This window comes from Canis lupus, chromosome 27 (assembly GCF_003254725.2).
Source record: "Canis lupus dingo isolate Sandy chromosome 27, ASM325472v2, whole genome shotgun sequence".
Taxonomy (NCBI): Eukaryota; Metazoa; Chordata; class Mammalia; order Carnivora; family Canidae; genus Canis; species Canis lupus.
The window spans coordinates 36953747-36974380 of record NC_064269.1 but is presented as its reverse complement, the minus strand read 5'-3'; the positions used below and the strand labels follow the sequence as shown (position 1 = coordinate 36974380).

General features: G+C 36.8%; 1 protein-coding gene across 9 annotated transcripts in view; it reads left to right on the top strand.

Moving 5' to 3' along the window:
• KLRG1 (killer cell lectin like receptor G1) overlaps positions 1 to 14400 on the top strand; it is a 45422-nt gene extending 31022 nt beyond the window's left edge. For 6 of the 9 annotated variants that reach the window (XM_049102896.1, XM_025455020.3, XM_049102898.1 and 3 more), the window contains 2 exons: positions 12863 to 12963; positions 13254 to 14400. In XM_049102896.1, coding sequence (XP_048958853.1) covers positions 12863 to 12963; positions 13254 to 13365 — 213 coding nt within the window. In that variant the 3' untranslated portion in view covers positions 13366 to 14400. Of the gene's footprint in view, positions 1 to 12862; positions 12964 to 13253 lie in introns of those variants that run through there. The other 3 variants (XR_007406605.1, XM_049102897.1, XR_007406606.1) reach the window with 2 other exon arrangements.
• The last annotated feature ends 6234 nt before the right edge of the window (positions 14401 to 20634 follow it).

The following is a 20634-nucleotide window of genomic DNA, read 5'->3' as shown; positions in this document are numbered from 1 at the left end:
TCCACTTTAATTCTCCTTGTTGCTCAAAATAAAGCCTAGAACCAAAATAACTTGCTTTATTCTTCTGTCTCCCAAGATATGAAATGCATGAAGTATATGTCATAAAATAAGTTATGACTTGTTGAATTGGGTATTTTCCTTATGAGGAAATCTGAAATATGTTAGAAGTTTCAAAGAAATGCCTGGAAACAGAGGGGGATGGTAGCAGAATTGTTTCACTCTGGAGGTACTTATTGTCTGATAATGTCTGTGTTTTTTTGTCACCCTTTCTTCATAAATAGATCAAAGCAGTGTCTGTGACCTTCACACCAAAGTGCAGGTGTGGTAAATAGGTTAAGATATCTCTCACTTTTTTTTTTTAACATTTTGCAAAATTGTGGTAGAACATATGCATAACAAAATTTACCATTTCAACCATTTTCAAGTGTACAATTAAGTGGTCCCTGCAGGGAGCCCGCTTCTCCCTCTGCCTGTGTCTCTGCCTCTCTCTGTGTCTCTCATGAATAAATAAATAAAATCTTAAAAAAAAAAGACAGTAAGACTGTCCATTGATAGATAAATGAATAAGCAAAATTGGTATATCCACATAATTGAATATTATTTAGCCATAAAAAGGAATGAAATTCTGATACATGCTACAGCATGAATTGACCTTAAAAACATGCTAAGTGAGGGACCCCTGGGTGGCTCAGCAGTTGAGCATCTGCCTTTGGTTCAAGACATGATCCCAGAGTCCCAGGATCAAGTCCCACATCAGGCTCCCCTCAAAGAGCCTGTTTCCCCCTCTGCCTATGTAGGGAGCCTGATGTGAGACTCGATCCAGAACTCCAGAATCATGCCCTAAGCCGAAGGCAGACACTCAACTGCTAAGCCACCCAGGCGTCCCTCTCATTGTCTTTTAAAGAGAGTGTTCTGCACTGGGGGTTATTCTGTATGTTAGTAAATTGAACACCAATAAAAAATAAATTAAAAAAAAATAAAATAAAAGAGATGATGGTTAAAAAAAAACAAAAAAAAATAGAGAGAGTGTTCTGGTTTACACAGTAAGTCTTAATTGACTTTTAGTATTGTGCACATACACAAGATTATAAGGAACATTCATATCAATGTTAAACTCTAGAGATTTGTAGCCTGTCAAATTTTCCTTTGAAATCTCTTAATGTAGCTGCATGTTTTTATATGATAGTAATTACAGTTTGCATGCTATAAAGTATCAAAGTCTGAAAACATAGGATAAACCTATTTTTAAATAGTATGTTTGTTACATTTTCAAGTAATATGCTCAATATGTTTTTATTCAACCTAAAGATATATTTTCAGGCAAAATTCCTCTAAATTTAAAGATCTAGTTGATTTTTATGTTATGGGTGCTCTGTATTATATATATTTTTTCAAGTTAGTAACCACATCCATTGCTTTAAATACTTCACCTGGAAAGGTATCCGGAGATTGAAGAAAAAAATATTGATGATGTTATTAAAAAATATAACAGATACATTTATTTATTTATTATTATTATTTTTAAACATTTTATTTATTCATGAAAGACACACAGAGAGAGAGAGAGAGACAGAGACATAGGCAGAGAGAGAAGCAGGCTCCATGCAGGGAGCCCGATGTGGGACTCAATCCTGGAATCCAGGATCACGCCCTGGGCTGAAGGCAGATGCTCAACTGCTGAGTCACCCAGATGTCCCCAGATACATTTATTTAAAACAGATATATTTATTAAAAAAATACAAGGGCATCAGGGTGGCTCAATCAGTTAAGTGTCTGCCTTCAGCTCAGGTGATGATCACAGGGTCCAGGGATTGAGCCCTACATCCTGCTCCCTGCTGCACAGAGCGTCTGCTTCTTCCTTTCTCTCTCCCTCTGCCTCTCCCCCTGCTTGTGCTCATGGTCTCCTTCTTTCTCTCAAAGAATTAAATACAATCTTTAAAAAAATACATTTATCCTATGTTTCTAGTTTTTTGGACACACTGTGTTTATATATTCTGCTTTTATTACCTAACATCATTTCATTCCTGTTTTTTCCAAACATTAAATTATTTTAGGTATTTATTTTTTAAAGTTCTGTATTATTCTATTATTGCTTATCTATTTTTCATATTTCTTTTTTCTTTTTTTTCTTTTTTCTTTTATTTTATTTTTCATATTTCAAGATAAAGTTTTACTTATTTCTAATTGCTATGCAGTTATATGCATATTTTTATGACTTATTTTTCTTGAGGTTATTTTTTAGGATATAATTCCTAAGAATAGATGAGCCCAAGTAACTTTGAGATATTATTAATTTATTTCCATAGGAGTTGAAATAACTTAGATATATCCCACAAACCATCTTAGTTTAGAATTTTAAGGAGTATGTTCTATGCCTTAATAATATCTAAATTACAATTTAAAAATATTACTTGTAGAACCATGTCTATGTGTGTATAATGCATAAATATTGACCTAAAGTATGGCACTGAGTCATGCTGTATCTGATTTTATCTAAGTTCTGTCTCCATTTTGACTTTAGGTTTTGCATTTTTTTCTAAAATATGACTGAACATTACAAACTCTAAAGTAAATAATTTCATATATTTTCCTAGGTGGCGGGGTTACAGTAATAATCAAGAATTCTTGCTGTTAGGGTGCTTACATTTTAGTCAGAGGAAAGACAGACATCCACGAAGTAATTAACATGGTGATATATGCTTTGAAGAAAGTGAAACAGTAAATGTAGGTACTACTTTAGATTGGCCAAGGATGTTGGCCATCTAAGGAGGTAACATTGGAGCTGGGACCTAGGCCTGAATGACACCCATAGGAAAATCTAGGGAAAGGGTATTTCAGGCAGAGGGAAAAGCTATGTAAAGATCATAAAGTAAAAATGACCTTGGCATGTTAAAAGAACTGAAAGAAGGGTCATATGACTGGAAGCTAGTAAATGAATAAAATGGTTGGCAAGGTCTAGATCATGGAAAATCTTATAATATACATAGTAGAAACTTTATATTTTGTTCTGTGTGAAAGAGGAAACCATCAGAAAGTATTAATCAGGGGCACAATATGATCTTATTTATCACTAGAAGGGGAGAGCCTTATATATGAAAGCTTAACACTGGGAGAGAAAATTTAGATGCTTATTCAATGCGGAGCCTTGGGTAAGCCTTTTGACCAAGGTGAACTTTTTTACTCCTCTGTAAAGAAGAGGATGATAAAACTTGTGCATATTTCAGGGTTTTTTTTTTTTTTAAAGCTTCAAGTTTGTATTTAAATTCTAATTAGTTAACACATATGGTAAAATTGGTTTCAGGTATAGAATTTAGTGATTCATCACTTACACATAACACCCAGTGCTCATCACAAGTGCCCTCCTTAATACCCATCACCTACTAGCCTATTCCTCACTCATCTATCTCCATCAACCTTCTGTTTTCTATTGTTGAGTCTTTTATGCTTTGTTTCTCTCTCTCTCTCTTTGCTTCCCCTATGTCCATCCGTTTTGTTTCTTAAATTCCATATATGAGTGAAATCATATGGTATTTGTCTTTCTCTGACTGACTTATTTTGCTTAGCATAATACCCTCTAGTTCCATCCATGTTATTGCAAATGGCAAGATTTCATTCTTTTTGATGGCTGAGTAATATTCCTATTATATATGTGAATATGTATATTCATATAAACATGAGTATCATTTATATATATATATAAATATATATATATATAAGCACACACACACCCCACCTCTTCTTTATCCATTCATCAGCTGATGGACATTTGGGTTCTTTCCATAATTTGGCTATTGTTGATAATGCTGGTATAAACATCAGTGTGCATGTGCACACTTTGAATCAGCATTTTTGTAACCTTGGGTAAATACCTGGTAGTGCAATTGCTGGGTCATAGGGTAGTACTATTTTTAACTTTTTGGGGACAATCCATACTGCTTTCAAAGTGGCTACAGTAGTTATTGGTGGGTTTGCATTCCCACCAACAGTCCAAGAGGGTTCCCCGTTTTCCACATTCTCATCATCATTTGTTGTTTACCATGTTGTTAATTTTAGCCATTCTGACTGGTGTGCAGTGGTATCTCATCATGGTTTTGATTTGTATATCCCTGATGATGAGTGATATTGAACATCTGTTCATGTGTCTCTTAGACATCTGGATGTTTTCTTTGGAAAAATGTCTATTCAAGTCTTCTGGCATTTTCTTAACTGGATTATTTGTTTTTTGGGTGTTAAATTTGATAAGTTCTTTATAGATTTTGGATACTAACCCTTTATCAGATATGTCATTTGTGGGGTGCCTGGGTGGCTCAGTCAGTTAGGCAAATGCCTTTAGCTCAGATCATGATCCCAGGTTTCTGGGATGGAGCCCTACATGGGGCCTGCTCAGTGGGGAGCCTGCTTCCTTTCCCTCTCCCACTGCCTGTTGCTCCCCTCTCGTTGTACTTTTTCTCTGTTAAAGAAAGAGAAAGAAAGAAAGAAAGAAAGAAAGAAAGAAAGAAAGAAAGAAAGAAAGAAAGAAAGAAAGACTAAAAAAAAAGATACATCATTTTCAAATCTTCTCCCATTGTATAGGTCATCATTCAGTTTTATTGATTGTTTCTTTCACTATGCAGAAGCTTTTTATCCTGATGAAGTCCCAATAGTTCATTTTTGCCTTTGTTTCCCTTGCTTCTGGAGATGTCTCTAGTAAGAAGTTGTGTGGCTGAGATCAAAGAGGTGGCTGCCTGTATTCTTTTCTAGGATTTTGATGGTTTCCTGTCTCACATTTAGGTCTTCCATCCATTTTGAATTTATTTTTGTGTATGAAGTAGGAATGTGGTCCAATTTCATTCTTCTGCATATTGCTGTCCAGTTTTCCCAACACCATTTGTTGAAGAGACTGTCTTGATTTCTCTTTCTGCTGCTTCATTATTGGTGTATAGAAGTGCAACAGATTTCTACACATTGATTTTATATCTTTGCTGAATTTGTGTATCAATTCTAGTAATTTTTTGGTGGAATCTTTTGGGTTTTCTACAGAGTATCATGTCATCTGTGGGTAGTGAGAGTTTGACTCTTCTTTGCCAATTTGGATGCCTTTTATTTCTTTTTTTGTCTATTTGCTGAGGCTAGGACTTCTAGTACTATGTTAAATAATGATAGTGGGAGTGGACATTCCTGTCTTATTCCTGACTACAGAATAAAAGCTCTCAGTTTTTCCTCATTCAGGATGATATTAGCTGCAGGTCTTTCATATATGGTTTTTATGATATTGAGGTATGTTCCATCTATCCCTACTTTGTTGAGGGTTTTTTTTTTTATCAAGAATAAGAATAGATGTTGTATTTTGTCAAATGCTTTTTCTGCATCCACTGAGAGGATCATATGGTTCTTATCCTTTCTTTTATTAATGTGGCATGTCATGTTGATTGATTTGCGAGTATTGAACCACCCCTAAAGCCCAGGAATAAGTCCTACTTGATTGTGGTGAATAATCTTTTAATGTACTATTGGATTCCACTTGGTAGTATCTTGTTGAGAATTTTTGCATCAATATTCATCAGGGATATTGGCCTATAACTCTCCTTTTTAGTTTCAGAATCAAGCTAATGCTGGCCTCATAGAATGAATGTGGAAGTTTTCCTTCCATTTCTATTTTTTGGGGCAGTTTGAGAAGAATAGGTGTTTACTCTTCTTTAGATGTCTGGTAAAATACCTCTGGGAAGCCACCTGGCCCTGACTTTTGTTTGTCAGGAGATTTTTGATTAATGATTCAATTTCTTTGTTGGTTATGGGTTTACTCAAATTTGCTAGTTCTTCCTGTTTCAGTTTTGGTAGTTTTATGTTTCCAGGAATTTATCCATTTCTTCCAGATTGCTCAGTTTGTTGACATATAATTTTTTTGATATGCTTTTATAATTGTTTGTATTTCTGTGGTGTTGATTGTGATCTCTCCTTTTTGACTTGTGATTTTATTTATTTGGGTTCTTTCTCTCTTCTTTTCGATAAGTCTGAATAGGGGTTTATCAATTTGATTAATTCTTTCAAAGAACCAGCTCTTAGTATTTTTGATCTGTGGTACTGTTTTTGCACCAAAGGCAGGTGCCAAACCATTGAACCATCCAGGCGTCCCTCAATGAGTTTCTTTATGTTTGTTATTAATTGATTTATATATTTGGGTGCTCCCAAGTTGGGGCATAAATATTTACAATTGTTAGATCTTCTTGTTGGATAAACCTCTTACTTATTATATAATGCTCTTTTTTATCTCTTGTTACAGACTTTGGTTTAAAATCTGGTTTGTCTGATATAAATAAGTATGGCTACTTTGGCTTTCTTTTGACATCCATTGGCATGATATATGGTTCTCTATACCCTCACTTTCAATCTGGAGGTGTCATTACACTCGTTTAAAATGAGTCTCTTGTAAGCAATATATAGATAGGTCTTGATTTTTTAATCCATTCTGATACCCTATATCTTTTGATTGGAGCATTTAGTCCACCTCCATTCAGAGTAATTATTGATAGATAAGAATTTAGTGCCATATTATTACCTGTAAAGTTGCTATTTCTGGAGATTTTCTCTGTTCCTGTCTAGTCTTTGTTGCTTTTGGTCTTTCTTTCCCACTTAAAGGGCCCCCTTTAATATTTCTTGCAGGGCTGGTTTAGTAGTCATGAACTCTTTGACTTTTTGTCTGGGAAGATCTTTATCTATTCTTCTAATGATAGCTTCATCAGGTAAAGTATTCTTGGCTGCATATTTTTCCCATTCAGCATGTTGAATACATCATGCCACTCTCTTGTGGCCTGCCAGGTTTTTGTGGAGAGAGCTACTGCTAACCTGATTTATCTTCCCTTATAGGTTAGGGATTTCTTTACCCTTACTACTTTCAGGATTCTTTCCTTATCTCTATATACTGCAAATTGTACTATGACATATCTTGGTGTTGGTCAGCTTTTGTTGAATTTGGTGAGAGTTTCAGTTTCCTGTGCTTCCTGGACTTGAATGACTGTCTCCTTCCCCAGATTAGGGAAGTTTTCAACTATAATTTGTTTAGATAAACTTTCTGCCCCCCCTTCCCTCTCTTCTTATTCTGGGACTCCTATGATATGAATTTTATTATCCTTTATGGAGTCGCTGAGTTTCGTGAGTCTACATTTGTGATCCAATACTTTTTTCCCCTCTTATTTTCCGCTTCATTATTTTCCATAATTATGTCTCTGTATCACTGATTCATTCCTCTGCTTTGTCCATCCTTGTCATTGCATATAGTCAATTTTGCATCTCAGCTATAGCATTTTTTATTTTGGCCTGACAAGTTTTTAGTTCTTTTATCTCTGCAGAAAGAGATTCTCTGGTGTCGTCTATGCTTTTCTCAAGCCCAGCTAGTATCATCATGATTGTTGTTTTAAATTCTAGTTCAGGCATGTTTGCATTTGTTTTGATTAGTTCCCTGGTTATCACTTCTTGTTCTTTCTTTCTGAGTGAATTCCTCTGTCTTGTCATTTTGTGTAGGTCGCTGTTTTTGTGTATGTTAGGAAAGCCTGTTATGTTTCATGCTCCTGAAAGTAATGGCTATATTAAGAAGAGGTCCTATACTGTCTAGGGCCTGGTGCTTTTTTTTTTTTTTAAGATTTATTTATTTATTCATGAGAGACACATAGAGAGAGAGGCAGAGACATAGGCAGAGGGAGAAGCAGGCTCCTCGCAGGGAGCCTGATGTGGGACTTGATCCAGGATCCCGGGATCATGCCCTGAGCCAAAGGCAGATGCTCAACCACTGAGGCATCCCAGGCCTGGTGCTTTGGAAATGTTTCAGCGTGTGCACTGTGCTGTTGTGTTTTGGCTGCTCCTTCCTTCAAGTCAGTCCTCTGCTGAGTTTCTCCTTGCCTGCAGTAGGGAGTGTTTGGACCTTGTCCACAGTGCGGCAAGTTTTAAAGTTTTAACTAGGTGTGTTTTGGTCTGCTTTTAAAGGGGCTAGATCTTATTTCCCCTAGAGCTGAAGCTTTGCAGCACTTCTATGGTCAATAGACTTGGTGTGTGAGGGGTTTGTGCTGGTCTTCTGGGGGAAGAGCCTGCTGTGCTGGTTGTCAGGCTGACTTACCCTAGTAAAGATGCACCTATAGGGTGCAGGGAGGCAGAGCCTGCCACTGTTCAGGAAGCCCTCACAGAGCAAACAGTCTCTCCTCTTGTATTACTGGTTTCCGTCAGATATCTGCCTTCACCCTGTCTGTGGCCAACCCATCTGCCCACCCCATGGCATGGTACTTCTGTGTTTTATCCCAGGTTTATGGCTGGGTTTCAAAACTCCAAATTTTAGGAGCCCCAGCAGCACAGATCACATGGTGCTGATCCTCTGGGGGAAGGTCTTGCCACACTGCAGTTGGTGCCCTTTAGTCCCAGAAAAGTAGTCACATGATTGCACAGTGGCTTGGAGTTTATGGTAAAGCTCAGCAAAAGCCAGCATCAAGATTTGCTGCCCTCAGCAGGTGTCTCTGTTCCTGTGCTAATGAACAGAGCAGCACACTGGTGCCCACCAGCTCTTTTGTCCCCTGAGAAGCTGAGCCTCCTTTCCCAAATGCACTCCAAGAAGAGGAACTGTCTCTTCCGATGCAACCAAGGGGATCCTCAAACCATGCTGTCTGGTCCCAGGTCTTTGCTTTCCTTCCCCATAGAAGCACTGTTATGGCCGACAGGCTCCACTGGTGGCTAATGGACTTCTGAAGCTTCAGACTTTGGGCTTCCCTGATTGTAAAAACTTAAGATGGTCAGTGGCTCTAGTTTTCCCAGTCAGTGGTTTAGGGGAAGTGTTTCTCTTGTGCAATTCCCTGTGTACTACTTTCTCTTTCTCACTTTCTTGTCTCTTTCTCTCTCTCCAAGATCAAGGCTCCATCTCCTCTGAAGCACCTGCATTTCTTTTCTCCCCAGAATCATGTCTCTGTGCTTCCTACATCCCCTGGTGTGGTTTCTTTTCTTCCTCTAGTTCTGCAGTTTGTTCTCTTAGCATTCAGATCAATTTCTTGGGTATTTAGAATGATTTGATATTTATCTAGCTGTGTTTGTGGCACGAGGCAAATCTAGGGTCCCCTTCTGCTCCACCATGTTAATTAGGGTTTTATTTTATAACTGGAAAAAAAAGCCTTGAGAATATCTGAACTAAGTCCTCTTAAGAAAATTAAGGCTAAGCCAGATTAAGCAATTTTTTAATCCTCAGATAGTGGTGAAGAGTTAGTGATAGATGGCAGTATATTGTTTTTGTTTTGTTTTCCTAAATGCCATACTTTTCAGATGAAGTTAGGAATGGATACAAAGGTATTTTGAAAACCTTAATGTAAAACAAATATAAGACATAATTGTTTTCAGGATACCCTATCTTGAGAGAACAAAGCTATAACAGGAGATAGATTATTTGGGAAGGAAGTATTGATACGCAAGTTTTACAGATTTTTCAAATGTTTCATTTAGAAGCCACTGCAACCATGTTTCTTCCATGGAAACTAAGATTGAAATTCAATGAAGAGAAAATAGAAGTAATTCTAAAATGGGAAGTAGCATGAAAGACTTGTTCTTTCTGTTATGGACTACATGTTCGTGCTTTCCAAAATTCATATATTGAAATCCTGATCCTCAACGTGGTGGCATATGAAGATGTGGTCCTTGGGAAATTAGATCATGAGGGTGGGTCCCTCATGATGGGATTAATACCCTTATAAGAGGAGACATGAGAGCGCTTGTCTCTCTTCTCTCTACCATGTGAGGATACAATGAGAAGATGGTCATCTGCAAATCAGGAAGTAAGCTCTCACCAGATACCAGATCTGTCAGAAACTTGATCTTGAATGTCCCAGCCTTCAGAATTCTGGGAATTAAGTGCCCATAGTTTAAGTCACCCAGTCTATGGTAATTTGTTATAGCAGCCAGAACTAAGACATCCTCTTTTAATGTCTTTCCTGGGAATGCAAAGAAGCTTTATGCTTCTCTTTACTTTAGGAGAAATTCTTTATTCATACCAATGATAGTCTCCTTTTCATACCAATGATAGTCTCCAAGTAAGTAAAGGAAACTAGTCCAGACATAGTTAAGAGAAAAGTCCTTGAATTCTTATCCTTTGGTAACCATCTTCCAATAAAAACAATGTAAAAACTAATATCTTAGTGGTTGCTGGATAAAAAAAAGAGTATTTTCTTCAAAAAGTATTCAACTAAAAAAAATAATAATTAGAAAAAAATAAAAGCACAATAGGATGTTATGAACAACAAAAAAAGTATTCAACTAATTAAGCCATTATTAGAAATTATTGATATGTTTAAATGAACAAAAATGTATAATGTTAGAGGAAAATTAGGAAGTTTAAAAACATTTTTTTCCTGAAACTTGAAGAAAGCAGTAATTTTCTTTGATTTTTCAAAAACCTCTAGAGGAGGTTTTTCAGATGGCCTGAGGAGTTCCAAGAGTACTCTGCCATGTTGGGTCTTCCTCGCCCAGCCTCGGTTTTAGGATATCTAACTTTGGATATAATGAGAGACAAATGTGATGTTTTAGCTTTAGTAGATATCCTTATTCATATGTCAGCCTGATCTGTGGCAACACTGGGACCCCAAGAAAGTAAATAATATTGGAATCTAATGTTCTAATATAAGTGTAAGCTGTCTTCTTGGTGTGTTTCATCAAAGAGAATGTAGTCTCTTAGCTGAATGTGCATGTTTCTTGACATTTTCTAGGAGTCTCATGATTTTTTCAGAGCTAGAGAAGCACAGTTTATTTTATTTTATTTTAAAAATTTTTTTATTTTTTAAGTAATTTGTACACCCAATGAGGGACTCAAATTTATAATCCTGAGATGAAGAGTTGCATGCTTTACAGACTGAGCCAGCCAGATGCTCTGAGAAAGCATAGTTTAAAGAGAAGTAGGTTGCAGAGAGATGGACTAAGTAGAGACAAGGCCTTGGGTACTAGGGGAAGACGTTGGGTTCTAGTCCAAGTCTTACCACTAAATTACTGTGGATTAACATATATCACTGCTATTTTTTGAGTTTCCATTCCTCCAAACAATAATTTTAGAGAGTGAGAAGAGAGATCAAAACAAGTTCACCGAATTTGAGAATACAATGCTCTCATGATGGCCACTGCCAAATGAAATGCCTGGTTATCTCAAAGCATTAATGTAGGGAGGAGGCTTGAGACAAATGGTCAGGAAGTATATGATCACAGAAACAAATTATGGCCTTTTTCAAATTATGGCCTTGATCTATCATGTCAAACTCTAACTCAGAGAAAACCAAACCAACCAGGCAACCAAACAAAACAATTAACATACAGGATTCCTGGGAACAACATAGGAAGAACGGGGATATAATTTAGATGCTTTCTTATTTTCCTTTTTTCTTTCCATAAGGGATTTACAGTGACATCCAGGGTTAAGAATAAGAAGTATTGAGAAGATGCCAGGCATTAATTATCTCATTAATTATACATACAGTATTTGCTGGACACACAGAGACATCAGTTATTAAATGTTCACAAATGCTACTGTACATGTGCATACTTACCTACCACTTGTAACCCAAGGGTTTTGGTATCTGTTAAGACACATATGGATACCTCTAAACATTCATTTGTACTCTGAAACATATACAAATAGTGAGCTTCTTATTTTATATGTAAGTATTTTCCATCAATATGTTGATCTTCAGACTTACAGTTTTATCCTTCTTACTCATGAACAAACACATTACTTGTTAACATTAACATCACATTGAAAATTCAGCATCACAAGAAAAGTCTCTGCTATGAAAGCAATTTTCAAAGCTGAGGTGATGTTTATTGTAAACACCAAATCCTACCACAGAATTAATCTTCTGGGATTTATCCTTTATTTTATTCCAGTTACTGAGGCAATTGCCTTAGAGTATAAACTCCTTCATTTGAATGTCAGACTCTACAGAGCAAAGAATCTGTTATCTCTCTTCTAGTGGTAGCATAGAACATAGAGGTGCAGACAGCTTAACTTTATTTTATGCTTGCTTCCCTAAGAACTGTTTTTGTTTTTCTTGTCATATTCAAGATTGATGAGAACGTGGAAAATGGGAGTGTAGTACTGGGAAAAAAACAAGAATATTGCTACAGACTTAATAATAACTTATGTATTAAATGATAATGAGAAAGATGACTGCTTCTATAGTGGTATTTAGCTTTTTTTCTGTAAAAGTTATTTGAATATTTACTAAGTACTTCATCTAATCGAGGAACTTACAACGGAAAGCAGAGATGTAATATTTATCTATCTTTCACATTATAAAAATGCAATTATAGATAGAAAGTTCAATTCTAGGAAATGTTCCACTCTGCAATGCATCTCTAGAATTAGAGTTTAAAAGAAAGATTAAGTTATTTGGACTAGGAGGTGATTTTAATCAGCTTAAACTGCTAACCAAAGTATCACTAGGTGGCTTATACCACAGACATTTATGTCTGACAGTTCTGGAAGCTGGGAAGTCCAAGATCAAGGTGTTGACGGGTTCAGTTGCTGGTGAGAACCTTCTTTGTGGCTTGCAGACAGCTACCCTCTGGTTGTATTCCCTCCTGAAGAGGGAGGTTGAACTGAGGTCTCTTCTCACAAGGGCAGTAATCCCATCATTAATGAGGGGTTCATGACCTCATCTAAACCTAGTTACCTTCCAAAGGCCCCACCCCAGTTACCATCATGTTAGAGGTTAGAGCTTCAACATATGAATTGTGGGGAGAAATGAACATTCAGTCCATAATAATGGTAATGAGAGGGAGTGTAAGGAATAATTATTTGATCATGACACTGAATCTCTTCTTTGGTTTTCTACATTCTCTTAACCTTTTTTTTTATCATCTTCAATCTCTCCATTAGAGCCTGCTTAAAAATTTCCTCAGAAAGGACTACTACTGGATTGGTCTCAGGAACAGTTCTGGTTGGAGGTGGGAAGATGGATCAGCCTTAAACCACTCAAGGTAAGGGGATTCAAAACAAGGGGGGAAGAAAGAGAGAAGGGGAAGAGAAATGATATGACTGGGGAAATAGATCAAGGATAAGAGATGGAGAGGAGAGGGAAAGGTAAGAAAATGAACTAGGGAACATGGGAGGAAATGAATGACGGATGAGAGCCAAAAAAAAAAAAAAAAAAAAAAGATGACATTTTAAAGAGAGGCTCATGAACAGGCTCTGTTTTTATGCCTTCATGCCTTGCAGCTCGTTTATTCTTATGTTCCCTTAAGTGATTGACTTTTCTGATTTCTTACAGTATTCTCTCAAACAGCTTGATACAGAAGTGTGGTACCTTCAGCGAAGCTGGTCTCCGAGCCTCTAGCTGTGAAGTTCTTTTGCCGTGGGTCTGCAAGAGGGTCAGACGTTGATGGGTTGGATCTGTCATAAGGCTCCCTAGAAAGAGGGAGCAGGCCTCTGAGTGATGGCAGAGCCATGAGTGTGTATTTTGTGAATGCTGAACCTTCTAGGACATGGCATTTGATGTAAGATTAGCGCAATGTCCCTAGGATTGATGGTGTATTGCTGGACTCCCTTTGAGTGTTTGGATATTATGTTAACAGTTTAAAGATCAGATCTAGGGACATTTGTGAAATAAAACTTTTTTTTTAGTACTTTTCACTCTAGTGACTGATGCTGCCTCCTTCACCCCATTCCCACATTCTCTGTCAAAAATGTACCTTTCCTCTATGTTATGATCTGATCTGATATAATCCATACAGATATATATACTATTGCTAATGTGTTACAGGGCTTTGATGTGTGCTAGTGGGTTCGCATGTTACTTATTCTTGATAATATATTTTTATCCTAATGGCGGCACTTCACAGATAAAGCTGTATCCTGAAGGATAATGCTGATTGTGAGAATATGAATTGTAGAAAGTGGATGAGAACAGGGTGGTGCTTTCTGCTTCTTAACCCTTCACCACCTAAAGACCTGGCCTTGGCTGAATTTAATTTTTCTGGGTGTGCATAGACATGATGGAATAAATTCATATATGACCATATTGTTTCTATGTTGTGAACGTGTGATTTGCTTGTTAATTTCACAATGGTGGTCAATCTGAGGAAAGTTTACTGAAGCCATTTATGTGCTTGATTCTGCAATTATTTTAGGCACAAATGCCTCAAAAATGAGAAGAACTTTATTATTTCTGTTAAGTGGAGTTTGGACATAGATAAGTAGGGAGTACTGTTTAAAAGATACAGGAGGCAGCACTGAGGGGGACCATCATTCTGTTGATGACACTGGATTATAACGTCTCATCTTTTTCTAACAGTTGGTTTTTTTTTTTTTTTAGGAACATGGACTATATCTTATCCACCACTGTATCCCACACACCTAAAGTAGTGCTTGTATTAGTGAAGACTAAATGAATGTATGAATAAAAAATTTAAACCATTCTTATTCTGTTTTTTTTTTCTTTCTGTTAGCCTGTGAGTTAACTAGAGGAATTAAGGGCAAGAAATACAATATTTTCTGATCCTTCCTAACCCCACCCATGTGTGCATTCAATAGCTACCTCTAAAAAGGCAAAGAACCAGTTTCATCTAGATGTGATGTTCTCAGAAGGAAGTGGTGGAAACAAACTCAACAAACTCCAATCTCGTCATGATTTCTTACCTTTGGCTCTGGGACTTCAGGGTGTATCTTGATCATAAATGTGATGGTAGTGATTCCCACGTGGTTAAGGATGTAATGATAATGATTCCACTTGGGCCATGGCTTGGCTGCTACAGCATGCACAATCTCATTTACCTATTCAAAGAGAAACAGAGGAGGATGCTACACTCCTGAACTCTCCCCTGAGCAAGTAGCTTGTGGGCAGCTCTTTTCTGTGGCCCAATGCAGGACTCCATCCCCAGACCAGGATCACTTCCTGAGCCAAAGGCAGATGTTCAATCGCTGAGCTACCCAGGCATCCCCAGTTCAGTCTTTTTGCAAGGACTTCTCACCACCTATCATAATTGGGTCTAGTTCTTCACTCTTCTTTCTCCCTTTAGGATGTTACAGTAGAAATAACTTATCTCCTACTTATTTATGTATTCCCTGGACTAACTCATTAGGGGCCAGGATCAGTTATTTATTTATTTATTAAAAAGATTTATTTATTTATTTATGAGAGACACACACAGAGAGAGGCAGAGACACAGGCAGAGGGAGAAACAAGCCCCATTCAGGAAGCCCCATGTGGGGCTTGATCCCGGGTCTCCAGGATCACACCCTGGGCCAAAGGTGGCACTAAACCGCTGAGCCACCCGGGCTGCCCCAGGATCAGTTATTAACTCAGCTTTTCTACCTTGCCTAGTGAAATAATGTTTATTTATTTTTGTGTATGGTGCAAGAAAGCGGTCCACTTTAATTCTTTTGCATTCAGCTGACCAGTTTTCCTATGCCATTAAAAAACAATTCAGATATTTTATTCAAAGGTTTTCAAAAGAGAGAAAACCGAAAAAACTAACAATCTGATCAAATGTACAACTCATAAATGTCTGTTGGCATTTAGCAACAAGTCTTAGGAAAGAAAACTACAGTTTTCTTTAATCAGGCAAATAAGTTACCACTACCAAGTTTGTGGCACTAGTAAAACAAATAAAAAACGAACTCTCTTGATCATATAGATATCTCTATGAAAATCTTTTTTTTCAGTCTGTAAAAAAGGTCCTTCTTCATGAATGAACTTATAAAATAATTTAATGGCTGTCTACTATGTGATGTATAACTAATTTGTTTTTTAAATGCACAGAGGTTGTGTTTCACAAATCTTACCCAGACAAATATGGCACTTAGTCAGACCTATCTAGCAGCAGGTTGCCCCTCCCCTCTAACTGAGCTACTAGATTTCTATCATAATGCAGAAATCTCAAATAATAAGATACCCAGGTTTATAAATGTACGAGGTACAAGGAGGGTGCTGCGTTCAGTCTGTACTTTCACAAAGCAGTAATATTCCAAGGCGCTTAGAACCAATAATAGCACAACTTTTAAAAAAGGAAACAAAAACAAAACCAAAACACAGTTCTCTTATGACAATGTAATTTTCACTAGACTCAACATTTCTAAGAGTAGCAAGGAATTTTCAAATTATGAAATGTCACTGACATCTATACTCAAATACAATCAGAAAATTTAAGAACCAAGAAGTACTGGAAAGAAGTAACCGCTTAGCCCTAGCTCCTGTGCAATTTGTTGAAGGGACTTTTCCCCTGGAAAAGGCATATTCTTGCCTCTCTGTTAAAGATCCACTGACCATATAACTGTGGGTTTATTTCTGGGTTTTCTCTTCCGTTTCCATTGATTTATGTGTCTGTTCTGTGCCAGTACTATCTTGTTTGGATTACTACAGCTCTGTAGTGTATCTTGCAGTCTTGAATTGTGATACCTCCGGTTTTGTTTTTCTCTTTCGAGATTGCTTTGGCTATTTGGGGTCTTTTGTGGTTCCATACAAATTTTAGGGTTGTCTGTTCTGGTTCTTTGAATAATTCATTGGTGTTTTGACTGGGATTGCATTAAATTTATATATTGCTTTGGGTCATGTAAACATTTTAACAATATTCTTTTTTTAAAAGATATTTTATTATTTTTAAGTAATCTCTAAACCCAATGTGGGGCTTAAACTTACAACTCCTGAGATCAGGAGTCATATGCTTTACTGACTGAGCCAGCCAGACACCCCTAATATTTATTCTTCTAATCTGTGAGCATGGAATATCTTTCCATTTGTTTGTGTTGCCTTCAATTTCTTTTATATGTGTTTTATGGTTTAGAATACAGTGATTAGAGTTAAACTCCTCAGTTCATGGGTCATCATCTTCATCAGTCATATATGCCTCTCTCACAGTCCATTCACCTTTCCCTTGGCCCTACATCCCCGCTTTCATTTATCTTTTTTCCACAGGAACATACTTTGATGTTTGATATTTTTTTTAAAGATTTTATTTTATTCATGAGAGACACACAGAGAGAGGCAGAGACATAGGCAAAGGGAGAAGCATGCTCCGTGCGGGGAGCCTGATGTGGGACTCGATCTCTGGATCCCAGGATCATGAACCTGAGCCAAAGGCAGACACTCAACACTGAGCCACCCAGGCATCCCTTGTTTGTGTCCTTATAAAATATGTAGTGTTCTTCTTTGTTTCATATTTAATAAAATTTTTCTATATTTTTCATTGTTTTACTTTTTCCATGAACATGTTTTTTGAGTTCTATTCATGTTGTATTATGTACATGTAATTCATCCTTTTAGCTGCTGCATAATCTCCATTTTATGTGTCCATTCTCTTAATGATGAACACTTAGTTTGGCTTTGTTTCCCCACTATCACAAACAGTGAGGGGTTGGATATTCTCTTCTGTATCCCTACTCCAAAGTCTTCCTCATCTTAGGGAATGACTCTATCTCCACTTAGTTGTTCAGATTCCAACCTGAAGCGCTTCTTGATTTATTTTTTTTTTCCACATCAGCAAATTTTATTATTGCCACCAGAAAAGTATATTCTAAATCTCCTCTTCTTCCCATTTCCACTTTTTAAATAAAAAGATTTATTTATTTATTTGAGAGAGAGAGCATGCACACTAGTGTGAGTGGGAGAAGGGGCAGAGGGGGAGAAACTCAAGTAGACTTCCCACTGAGCATGGAGCCCAGATTGGGCTCTACCTCATGACCCACAAGATCATGACCTGAGCCAAAATCATGAGTGGGATGCTTAATAGACAGAGTCACCCAAGTGCCCTCCTTTTCTACTTTTAGTTCCAATCCAAGCCATATACACCCATGAAAATGTCACCATAATCAAGATGGTGAAACAGCAATTATCCTGAAAAGCTTTCTCACGTCTTTTTGTAATTCCTTCTTCTCTCTCCTCCCTGTCACCCAACACTCTCCCATCCTTAGGAAGCCCTGATCTACTTTATGTCCCTGTAGATTAGATTATATCTTCTAGAGTTTTAGAGTACATAGAGTTTTACAGAGTCATTAAGTATGTTCTGTTTTTTGTGTTCTTTCACTCAGAATCATTGTTTTGAGATTCATGTTGTGTGTATCAATGGTTTATCCTTTTTTATTGCTAATATTCCAGTATATGAGTGTGTCATGATTTGCTTCTTCATTCACTTGATTGGCATTTTGATTGTTTCAGTTTGGGGCTATTAAAAATAAAGGTGTTATGAACATTTGGGTACAGATCTTAGTATGGATATAGGCTTTCTTTTCTCTTGAGTGAAATACTTAGGAGGTGGAATGTCTGGATCATATATGGTAGGTATATGTTTAACTTTTTAAGAAACTGTCACCCCTTTTTTCCAAACCATTTGTACCATTTTATATTCCAGCTAGTAGTGTATGAGAGTTCTAATTTCCTTCACATCTTCGGTGATATTGGGTATAGTCAGTCTTTTCCTTTTTAGCCATTCTAGGAGGTACTCAGTGGTATCTTGTTGTGGTTTTAACTATCATTTCCTTAAAGATCAGTGGTGATGAACATCTTTTCATGTATCCATATATCTTTCTTTGATGAACTATCTCTTCAGATATTTTGCCTACTTATTCATTTTCTTGTTATTGAGTTTTCAGAATTCTTTATATTCTGGATACAAATTCTTACCAGATATACACTTTGTAAATATTTTCTTCCAATCTGTGGTTTTTCTTTTCATTCTCTTAACAGTGTATCTTAAAGAACATAAGTTCTTTAAAAAAAGAAATCTGTGAAAAACCACAGATTGGTTTTTCTTTTCATTCTCTTAACAGTGTATTTTAAAGAACATAAGTTTTTAGTTTTTCTGAAGTCTATTCTATCAATCTTTGTATTATAGTTTGTGTTATTTGTATGTTCTCTAAGACATCTTGGTTTAGGCCAAGTTCATAAAGATTGCCTTTATGTTTCCTTCCAGAAATTCTATAGTTTTAGCTTTTGCATTTAGGTCTCTGATCTGTTTTGATCCAACTTTTATATATGATGTGAGGTATGGGTTGAAATATCTTTTTTCTCTACTTTCTTTTTAATTAAAAAAATTTAAAAAAATTATTTATTTATTTATTCATGAGAGACACCCAGAGTGAGACAGAGACATAGGCAGAGGAAGAAGCAGGATTCCTGAGGGGAGCCCAATGCAGGGCTCAATTCCAGGACCTGGGCATCATGACTTAAGCAGAAGGCAGATGCTTAACCACTGAGCCACTCAAGTGCTTGCTTGCTTGCTTTCTTTCTTTCTTTTCTCTTCTTTTTTCTTTCTTTCTTTCTTTCTTTCTTTCTTTCTTTCTTTCTTTCTTTCTTTCTTTCTTTCTTCTTTCTTTCTTTCGAAGGCTAATTGTTCCTGCACCATTTATTGAAATAACTACCCTTTTGTCATGAAGTTCCTTTGGTACCTTTGTGGAATATCAGTGATCATATTGGCCTATTTCTGTGTTTTGTCTTTTGTGCTATTTATTTATATGTCTATGCTTTCATTTCTATACCACTGTAATTTTATCATAGGTCTTGAAATCAAGTAGTATAATCTTCCAACTTTTTCTTTTTCAAAATTGTTTTTGTTGTTCTAGGTCCTATAATATTTTACTGTAGATCTTAGATAAATATTCTATTCGTGTTATTTTGCAAATGTATGAATTTATCAGGGTGAATTGCTGGATCAATGGATACTTTGTTCAAATGAGCCTACTAATTTAAACTCTCCAGCAATGTATGAGGTAAAGTGCCTGTGGCTCTGTACCTTCCTCCTTATGATCATGAGTTTTCACTCCTGGTTCTATCCTCCTATGCATTTTTACTTAGAAGATCTTTCAGGTTCTTCACATTGGAACCTAGTAATGACAAAGTTAGTAATAACCTTTGCTAGTAATCATCTCTCAAAGCAAAATCTTGATGATAAATAGTCTTTGTTTCCATATTAGTAATGAGGTGGGGAAGGAAATAAAGTGGAGGGGAAAAAACTCTTAGCACACAGGAGAAAGTATGAAAAGAATGTGCTAAAAGCTAAGGAAGGAGTGATTTTGAAGGTGGAGGGAGCATCCATCAATATAAAATGCTAAAGAGACATAAGGTAGCATAATGACAGAAGAGTATTCAATGAAATGGACAATATGGAGTTCATTGTCCATCATTCTTTATTAGTGTGTTAGTGACAGATGTGAAATTTCAGTGACCTGACCGGTAGAGAGTAAGGAAATGGAAACAATGAGTTTAGATATTTCTTTTTAGAAGTTTTGTTACAGCAGGAAGGAAATAGATAATATCTAATAAAGGGTTATATGTTGCACCAATGTATTTTTACATACAGATAAGACAGAGCAGCTAAGTTACACTCTCAACTTTGATGAAAGAGACAGATTAAAAATTCATGCATGGGGGATCCCTGGGTGGCTCAGCGGTTTGGCGCCTGCCTTTGGCCTGGGGCGCGATCCTGGAGTCCTGGGATCGAGTCCCGCGTTGGGCTCCTGGCATGGAGCCTGTTTCTCCCTCTGCCTGTGTCTCTGCCTCTCTCTCTCTCTTTCTATGTCTATCATGAATAAATAAATAAATCTTAAAAAAAATTCATGCATGACCAGAATCCTTGAGGCAGTGGGTGACTATATGACCCATTGCACTGATGGAAGAAATAATTTTGAGTGGAAAGAATGTCCCCTTTTCCATGGAGGAG